This window comes from Polyergus mexicanus, unplaced genomic scaffold (assembly GCF_030449975.1).
Source record: "Polyergus mexicanus isolate NDT 795.1 unplaced genomic scaffold, iyPolMexi1.0 SCAF_3, whole genome shotgun sequence".
Taxonomy (NCBI): Eukaryota; Metazoa; Arthropoda; class Insecta; order Hymenoptera; family Formicidae; genus Polyergus; species Polyergus mexicanus.
The window spans coordinates 1,385,513-1,396,568 of NW_027223323.1; the positions used below are offsets into that span (position 1 = coordinate 1,385,513).

Genomic DNA, 11,056 nt, shown 5'->3' on the forward strand with positions numbered 1-11,056 from the left:
TTTATTCAAGCATATTTGCTAATTATATTAATATTCGATTTCTAGTCTGGTTAAAAACAATTTTAAGAGTAATAAAATTGTTTTATTTTTATCTATTTTATATTTATATAATATTAACAGATTTCTTTTTACTTTAAAATTACACTTTCAAAGAATTTAAACACGCGGTTTTTCAATTAAAAGCAGATTCAAGATGCGCCATCACGGTGATTAACCGAGATATGATGTAATTAGTGCGAGCAAATTTTGCACTATGTATCTAGCGCATACGCAAGAAATTTAGGATATTGCGCATCGCTAAATAATATCTGAACATTGCGCGAAACATCGCAACCTTAATAAACGATAATTATAAGAGAGCTGACAATTGCGCGCGGCTTCGTCTGTATTTGCCGCGACACAAATAATTTCGGATGATACCTAGATTATGCTGGGGTATGCATACCGACACGTCATTCTCTAAATTTTATATATCTAACATGCCATAAACTGGTGGATTACACAGACAAGTATAAAAAGTGCTAACCTAGTGGAAAATTCGTCTATTTTAGATTAAATTTTCCTTCAAAATTTTGCAAATATTTTGTTCTCTTAATCGAGAGAATTGTCGATTAAAACGGTCGCGCGAATTATTGTCAAATATTATACAAATAAATGCGCAAAAGATTCTTATTTCTATCAATTCAATAAAAATGACATATACAGTATAAGTAGAAGAACGTAACATAATAAAAAAGAAAGTAATTTCTTGTACAAAAATAAAATGAAAATAAAATAAAATTTTTCATACATGGTATTATTTTAAAGATTAATTTTAAAATTTGGAACATTAATAACGTATTAAAATTAATAATATATTTATATGCTTTTTGAAGCTTGATCGATCTCTACTTATCGTGCAGTACAAAGTTGTTAAAGATAATTTAAGCTTAAAAAAGCCTAAATATATTTTTTCGAAAATAGATTGTACAAAAAATATTATATCTTATTAAATTTTTAATTTGTTTTTGCATATGGATATCTTAATTGTATTACGTTTCCTGGCCTAGGTTGTATATTCTTGTAATTTATTAATTTCTAAATTTAGTCTTCTGGGAAATTTATCCAAGTAGATTTATTGGCTTCTTGTAGAAAATAAATATTGACTTATCTTAGAGAAACTAATGGAAGATAGTAATTTGCAGAAATTATTAAATCGATATATTACATCAAGTCTCTAACAAAAATAATAGTATAATAGTGCGATATTCTGCTGTGTCACATTTATCAAAGCAGTTACTATACATTAATATATTATCTGTATTAAATAAATGCAAAATCAAATAAATTTAAACTTTATTTTTTTATCATATTTAATTCATTAGTAGTCTTACTTAAACTTAACTGCTTTCATTACATTTACAATCAAATTGAGCCAAAATACAAATTGAAAGTTTGCAATTTAATTTTTATGATATAAAAGTTTGATAATAATTCGCGCACATATATTAATGCTATTCTCTAGAATGTTATTAGTTTGTTCGATGTTATATATGAAGTATCGATAATGCGTACGCTTATTAACAGTAAAATTTATTATTCATGATGCATTTACATGCAGATCTATAAATTATTCGCGCTCTACGGTTGTAGAACTGTTGGGGATACATTGCGGAAAAATAGGACTTATAATATTGTCTCATATAATATGCATTGTGTGTGAATTTACAGGTAATACTCTGTTTGCTCTTCCGCAGTAGCACATATTGTTTTATCAGACTTTAATCTTAATCTTCTATATATACAAATAGCTGCAAGATTTCAATGGAACACATAATGATACTAAATAAGCCAAGAGAATTTACGCAAACAATACATAGGATTAAAACAAGAAAAAATGCAAATTTAATTAATTAACTTGTTTGATTTATAAACATTCTGTTTTTAATTTACTTTCTGCATTGTTCATTTTTTCTTTTTCTATTTTTTGGATAGAACTGTTTTATAAACCGAGCGCTTGGATTTTTTTTTTTATAAAGCATATCGTACAAAAAATAATTTATTTATTTTTAATTCTCTGTGTATAAAATTCTCGCAAAAATATATATAATAATAATAAACTCTTTTTACAAATATCTCACAAATATCGCGTAAAAAGAACCAATATCACAACTATATTGATCTAAATAAAATTAATGTTTTCTTGTCTACTTCGACTGATGACCTTTGCGATAACGTAGCGTTTTCTATATAACATCAAGTAGATCTATTGGCTAGGATTATTTAAGGATGCTTATCAAGAAATATCTAGCGTGATCGGGATGATAGAACCCTCATTCGTGATAGCAGCGCAAACATGATGTCAATGCGCGGAAACCGCACAAAAACGGTGCGGATTTCCGCGGGGAATCGGGGGACGAGAGAGATTAAGGTAATCCCGCCTAACTGATGACGGTCGTTTCAAAGGCTTCAACAGATTAATTGGAAGATTGATCGACACTTCTTACTATAAAAAAAGCGTCGTAGCAACGTTGACGAGTGTGCAGTATAATGTTACTTTCTGAATAGCATTATAGAACGTTGCTACACGAATCATGGACTTGCATAAGCTTTATTTTGTGGCTTCCTGGTTTTTCTTTTTACATCATCGAGTAACATGATGGAATAAATATTGCTACATTATTTCACTTATACTGCAACGATATCTATAGAATATTGTGTTTTAAAACTTACTCATAAACTGCTAGCTTATCATTATCTTTGTTGAAGAACAAAGATAACGACATGATTAATCGAACGAATGTCATTTGAATACACTCGACGAGTTTTACGTAATATACTTTTTTCAAGATACCATTCTATTTTTAATTGTGTAAAGTACTTTCTAGGATTATATAAGCATTGTACGCATTGTAAGCGTATATACATATATGTCATTCGATAATTGTCTTCTATGAAACCGAGAGAAAAATAAAAAAAGCGATTCACATACTTTGTCAAGCGGATTTATTATATTGTAAACTAATGACAGTACATCATGCTATACTGGTAACGATATAAATGTCAGAATGTAATTTATGGATAACAATATTACGTTACAATACCGTAAGAATATCGTCAAAAACAAGACGGTAGATAAAACGCGCATGAAAGATGTTGATCGTGATATCTATCGTCACGACATAATTGATTTATGTGCCTAACGCATCTGATTAATTTTACTCTCTATTATCCATCGAACGTTATTGGATATAAAACAAACTTTTTTGTTAACAAAAACACATTGACATATTTGTTATATATACAATCTATTTTTAATTTAAATTAAATAATAATTAATTCCTAATAATATTAACATAATGAAATAGTTGACATACATAAATGGCGCTATATACCAATAGATTTTTATATATACAACCTTTCTTTTTTTCCAATTGAGAATTTTCCACTTTAATTAAATTGATCACATAAATACACAATTATTAAATTTTTTTATCAATTAATTAAATTTTGATTTTTATCAAATTAAAACAATCAGAGAAAGAGAGAGAGGCTATAGAAATATCATTTCCATATAAAACAAAGAAACATTTCGTCAAACTCAATCATTTTGCAATAATCTCTATTTATGTGTATGTATGTGTGTGATTTTTTATATAACAAAAAATATATAAAATATCATTATACATACATATAAACTGTTTATTGTCAATCAAAAAAAATAATATTTAAAAAAAGTAAACCAAGTTATACAACCGTAGTGACATCGCTATTACAGAAAGAAAGCGAAATGATAAAAGAGCATTTTATTGTACGTATTTTTATTTTAACGGCTAGCCATCAAATATTTATGGCACTTTCGCATTTACCGTTTCGTCGCAGCAATTGTTTCTTTCTCGATTTATTTTCTTAAAATACGTCACTTTAGCGAGATTTTCCATTCCATAGCTTGTAGAGTTTTAGATCCCGCTTAAATTATTCAAGAAGCGAGAGGAATAAGGGACTAATCCGAGGGCGTGAGAGTCGCTGAGGGTGCTGAGGATGGAAAAAAGGACGCAGTTGCTCAATTCGAAATCAGCTTAGCTCGCTCTCGCATCCTTGCATCTTTTCCTCACATATTTTACATATGTAAATACGCTCTTTCTGAATCTACGCAGCGTCGCCTAACATCATGCGTGCCGCTCTCGTCCTTTCATCTTGATCTCTCATTTTCTAATAATAGTAACACTATTTTATATTTTCTAATGAAAGAATTATTAGATGTAAGGAAAACGACAATTTTGTAAAGTGATCATAAAATAGATTGTCTTTTATAAAACACGAAAATTATTAAAAAATATGGACCAGTCAATTGTCGTAACCTCGAACTATTTTAATTTAGATCGTCGATGAGAAAAAGGATCGAAATATTGAAAAAGAATTTCGATGATTAAATCGAAATCCGGAAGCGATTAAAGCGAAGCTTGATAATTATTTTATCTCTTCATTGCATGAAAATCGTAACGTGCGTTCGATAAATTATATGCTAAATGTTAGCTAAATGTTGTGAAATGTGTGACGTAAATAGTCCTCTGTTGATTTATTGTTTAATGTCGGTGGCGATGATAAACATATTCAATTATCATTATCCTCATTTTCCGAAAGATATATAATGACATACTATTTGAAATATGTCGCAGTTCAATAGCTCTCGAATAGGGACGGTTGAAGTTGATTATCCACAATCTACCAATTCCCTGCGAGAATTGGAGCGCATATACCGTAGAACGTGGCTAACATTTCAGCCGATCCATTTTCCAATTTCCCAGACACTTAAAAACAAAGAGAATGCGTTTAATCACGTGTTCTCTCGACATACGAGAGAAAATGCCAAAGGTATCAAATAACGACTGTTCCTAAAGAGAACCTCCAATTACGCTATTTAAAACGGCGCTTGATTCAATCGGCTCGATCAAATTCGAGAAACGTGAATAAAAGGAAGTATTACGCTTTTCTCGTGCAATGTCTAAAATATCGGTTTAGTTTTTGCCAGACGGAATTTCCATTTAAAAAAGCTCAATCAGCGACATGTTGACGTTCCAATTTGAATTCTATTTGAGCGCCTAGTAAAATCTGCCATTGAAACTCTATGTACGCCGATTCTATCGATTTGCATATAGCTTTTTTTTTATCGTTCCGTTGTATTCATTCCTTTGCGTCGCGCAATCTTACTTGCTTCTTTTCCTTTTCATTGTCGACCATTTTTGCGTATCTCTCCGATGAAACTATTACATTGACAATACAAGAATAATTCGATCGTTTCACAAATTTATTGCCATTCTGTTGCACATAAACCGCCTATCTCGATAGGGGTAAAACTTATAAAAAGTATTAGTGGTTCACGTATATTATTTGCATGTTATAAACATGCACTTTCATGGACAGGACTTTACTATCCTGCCGATATGAAGTTATTTAGAATGCCGATCATCATAAAAGCGTGGTATCTATTTTTTTTTTCTAACTATAAATGTAACCATAAATTTACAAATAAAATTAATATTTATTATAACTTTTATATAGCATTGGCTTTCCTTTGAAGGTTTTTGACAGTTCAATATTTAAACATCTCTGCATTATGTATAATTTTAGTTTTGCTATAATTGTATTTATTATTTTAATTATTTATTTTTAATTTTTATATTTTTAATTTTATTGTTTTTGGTTTTTTGTTCATGGATTCTAGAAGAGAAACGATGTATCTCGCGCACACAGACAATACATAGTTGACTAAAGATCATAAATTTTGGTTTTATTAAAATCTTTTAAATACTTTTCGTGATATTAATATATCTGAAAAGGCAATAAAGAGGACAATGCATTCAACGGCTTTACACTCTGTATATAGATGACTATATTGGATGACTGCAAATATAACTGACATGAAAATTTATGGCCACCATCCAGAAGTAATATATAGATTCGTATATGTCTCGGTTAATCGTATTTGACTTTTAATAAGAATTGATATGAGAACATGGTTGGCGATCCAAAATTTATAACTTTAAATTTTAGCAATTTTTAGCGATGGATATCCTCCCTAAATATGTTCGGACATGTATCATGTACGCACCTAATCGATATTTATTGCATTGTTTGTTGACAATAATTATTGCGGGATCGACATGTCGTTACATATAAATACTTGTCAGACAACTTGAGTAATCACGAACGATATATGCTAAGCGCGATGCCAACTCGTCTGAAGCATGCGATTGTGCTTTCGAACTTCCTGTTAAATATTTAAATGCCAAGAACGGAAACGAGTCGCTTATTTTGGGACAGAAAATTATTTTGGATCCAAGGAAATTTATAAGATTTCCAGACTCATCGCTCGCGTGACTACTTCGTGCAATTCTGTTCTTTGGTATGCGGGAGAGAAGAAGGAGGTGGATATATGTCGCGCGTTCCATAAATCCTTTATCGATTATAGCTTTTGGGGGGGGACAAATACACTCGTGCTCGTTAACCTGTCCAAATAATGAACTTCCTAGTATGACAGGAAATAACACAGCTATTTGTCTGCAAGTAAGCGAAATACGTATACGACAGTAAAACATGGCTCTAAACATTGAAACTAAATGTCAATTTTATGCATGAGATGAGGAAAACATTTGTCTTCATGTTTCGCAGATACTTTCCTCGAGTTTTTTGCTAAATAACTATGTATGTGAAAATATTTATTTTTACATGAAAGAGAGAGATAATTAATGTAGCTTATATATATGACAAATATTTTATTTTCAATAAAAATATATTTAAAACATAATATTTATTAAATGACATGACATAGAAAGTTATTTTTCTACTAATATTATTATACCATTATTATATTATTTATAAATTAAATAAAAAGCAACACATAATCGTCATATAAAGTTGGTTTTAAAAATAACACATTTTACAGAAAATTCAGTCAAATGGAAAAAAAATTTTAAATATATTTTTTGCTTGTCGATCAGAAAAAACATTGCGCGAGAGCTTGTTTTGAAAATTCTAACATATATGTCGACTGGGAACATATGGCGTTCGTGGCTGGTTTACGAATGGTCGAATCACAATTTGCGAGAAGTGTAACGTACTGCGGATCTGTAGTGGTAGAAGAAAAACGCGAATATCGAATATCGCTCGTGAATTAGAGAACTTGCGAGTCCCGTTCTTGCTACAAATCTGATATAGATTTAGCATTGCGTGTCAAAAATTATCAAAATTTTCCATTGCTTGGAATAAGAGAAAAGCTTTTTATATTATACAATATAATAATAGAGTGTCTCGACCGCGGAATGTAATACTATATTTATATTAATCTATATATTATTATTTGATAATCTTTTTATTCAGATCTATAAGACGTTATAAATTACAAAAAAAAAAAAACACATGTATGTGTTTTGCGTAAAAAATAATAAATTGTCCTGAATAACAAGAAATAAAACATATAAAAATTAAGAGTTTAAAAAGAAATATATACTAAATATTATAAAAATATGCGTTTTATATTACGTACATCAATTGTATGTTCTATTTATTATATTAAAGTATTTCTTATAGAAAGAGAAAAAGAAACAGACATGTTACAAAACATTTGTTTTAACAATAGTTCATAGCAGTCAGAATGATTAACAGTTAAAAATTTGAACGGCAATTTTTAATTTTTATTTTAGTATTCAAAATATGTAACCGATGTCATATTTATCTTTTCAACAAATAATCTTGTGTATTTTCGCCCTTATGTATAACGATCTTCGCACAGCAATTATGCGAGTATAGAAAAGCTACTTCGGAACGTTTCTACTTCGGCGATCTCAGGAGATTGCGGCGCGAATCGCGATATGAATAATATTCTAGTCGAATATTTATTGATTGACAGGATCCAGCGATATCTCGACGAAATACTATCACGCTCGTCCGACCATTGTTTCGTCTCGGGAATTCATCGAATACTTTCGATATTTTTCCCGGCGAAGCTCATCGGTGTATCTCCCGCGTGATCGCAAATTTCCATCTTGGAGAACCTTTCCGTTTTATATCTGTTTTGCCATTGATTCCCAATGGCAACGCTCAATGTTCTCTCAATGCTTTCAGCTTTTTTCCAGTACATATACTTTCCATCGTGCAAACTCCTTCCATTAACTTTTTTCTATTTTTATTTTTATTTAGTTTGTTTTAATCCTTGGACATTTGGCTCTAACGACGTTTCACAGTTCATTTATTACACATATTTTTTGTATTCTTTTTTCTAACGAGAAAGCACTTTTTATTTATATATCTTACAAAACTTCAGCTATTAACGTACTTTTTAATGAAGCTATTATGTCTCTATCTGTATTATTTTTCCTTTATATGTATCATCCTTGGATTTTTAAAATTTTAAAACTTTTAATTTTTTATTCTTTTAGTTCTTGAATAGCTAAGAAATCTTTTTTTCTTTAATATTAACAATAAGATGGATATATATATATATATATATATATATATATATATATATATATATACATATCGATAATTTAATAAAAACGCAACATCAGTGTGCCAAAGAGTGTTAAGAAAACCTTGCACGTACCTCGCAAAAAATCTAGCACTTTTTATTCGACGAAACTAGTTAATATCACGTTAGGGGCACCTTGCGCATAGCTTTGGAATACGCTACAGTTACTCTCGCTCTCCTTTAATTTCGATCTTAATTTCTTTCCCGAACGCGTTTGGCCTCGGAGATTGTAGGTACAAGTGCCAAGAAAAAAAAAGTGTGTCAAGAAAAAAGAAAAGATATAATATTTTATTAAAATAAAGAGAGAAGGAGAGAAATAGAAGGAAAGAGATCGTATCTGGCGATAACATGCGAAAAAATTAGTTAAAAAATTATATATCAAATTAATTATGATTGTGAAGAAAAGTGTATGTTAAACTTTCATATTTTATGTTTTAGATATTTTAAAAGAGATGTATATCTAAAGAAAGGGCTCGAGTACTATTCATCATGAGGATATTCTGGATCGTGGTGGGCATTCTATTCGAGATACATTTGTATTTTACAGGTGAGTATGGACAATTTTATTAGAATATTTGTACACATTGTTTATACATCGCATATTCTTCGACATTTTGTACTGTTAATTAGGCGAATAAAATTCAAATAAATTCTTATTTTTTGTTTCTAAAAAAAATTTGATTAAAATACATTAATCTGAATTTCTTAAAAAAAAAAGATTTTACAAAAATATTAAATAATCTTTTTAATTATTTATAGAGAATAAAATTTTGATCTTTTTTTATTCGTTATTTTACATTTCTAAATTGTATATTCATAATTATTTAGTAATAATTTTACGTGCTAATATTCATCTCTTCGACGGTATTTTAGAAGCTTTACAAGATTAGAGTTAGAAATTGCGGCAGGAAATGGCACGTTCATTCGTATTTCTCCATCTTGTGCGTCCTCGTCTCGCAAATCGCGTGTTTAAGTAGCGACTCTCTTAGCCTAAATAATTTTGTCCCTAATTTTCCTACGTCGCACCGCGCTTCTCATCGGCATTCGCTTCACGACGGCATACAATTTGCAACGATAATGAAGCAGCCGCCTAAAGAAATATAGGCATTTCCCGCGCGTTTACTTGCGGCACGCCACGTTCTTCCTTACTTACGCGAGTTATTTTCGTGCCGGCATGGAAAACACTTAATTCGATGACTGACATGTAATTTCCGGTTATCGCGTTGCTGAAAAACCGCGACGATGCTTTCACCTCGTTAACGTCGAACTTCTCGACGGGCGAGTTGAAATCGAGTCGATCACCTATCGGATCGTCACGTGTTCTTATCTACCATGACGATTCTCTTCCTTGAGGGACGTCAATGGAGAAAGTCGTCGACGTTAATATTACCAACGGACGAATTCGTATAATGTCTTGTCCCCGAACCCGATGAGATACTGGAAATTTAGGTCGTCGCCGTAACACCTCCGAAGCTTTAGATCTAATTGAAAGTTTAATTAAATGCACACCGGCCTCTATTACCAGGCCGTTTTACGATTCTCAATTCGGCAAACTTTCTGAAATTGTGCCAGATTAATCTCCTGCTACGTGCGAATACTAATCACTGGTAAATTCAATTTAGAAAATTGCGTCAGTTCGGGTGGTTTTACTTTTTCCTTGCTTAAGTTGAAGACAAGCGTCTCAAAATTTAACGCATTTGTATACATGTAATAAATCATAATCATTTCTTATTACGATATTTCGTCGTGCATAATTTTCGAAAGCGTACCTCCCGCACGCATCATAGTTATTTCAAATATTCAAAGCTTATATTCAGAGATTTATATTCAGAGATTTATATCGCATTGCAATGGAATACTTTTGTACTTGTGTATGCGGATAATTCTAGATATTTCATGGAAAAGAATATCTCATCAAAATAACAAAACCAGGTTTTCACTGAATGTTGAATAAATCATACATATTTTAATTAAACGAAAGAATAAATATACGAACGCAAAAGTTCACTAATATTTCAGCATCACACAAAAAAATCTCTTTTAAAATATTTTTATAGCAATTTTCAATGCGTTATTAATTTTTAACTTTTATATTTATAAGTTTTGTGCTATAAAAAAGTAGAAAAAAACATATAACATGGAAATATTTTGTATTATATTTGTATAATATACATATATATATATATTATCCATCAGATATACAATACATATACGTATCATGTACAGAGATATAAAAATCTATAATTTTTAACAGATTGATTTGCATTATGATCAATTAGTGCACAGAATCAGATCACAGAAATTATACATTTTCTTTTATATCGCAAAAATACAGATAAATGCAAAGAAGCAAGATATTATTCAGACACAACTAAAAATAAAATATACAGCTCTAGCGTCTGTGGTTCAAAATATCGAATACAGTTATAAATGCATGTGTTTATAACTAGTCATTATTCTCGAATTATTTCCCTGACATAGCAAAGTCCGAAATAAAATCTGAGCATAAATTTCTTACTTGTGTAAAAAGAACTTAACATAAGCAGTGAA

General features: G+C 30.3%; 1 protein-coding gene across 1 annotated transcript in view; it reads left to right on the forward strand.

Moving 5' to 3' along the window:
• Positions 1-11,056, forward strand: part of LOC138931803 (zwei Ig domain protein zig-8) — a 68,647-nt gene that overhangs the window by 38,426 nt on the left and 19,165 nt on the right. Inside the window, exon 2 of the mRNA XM_070292936.1 lies at positions 8,945-9,053. Within this exon, the coding sequence (XP_070149037.1) occupies positions 8,996-9,053 (58 nt within the window). The 5' untranslated portion in view covers positions 8,945-8,995. The remainder of the gene's footprint in view (positions 1-8,944; positions 9,054-11,056) is intronic.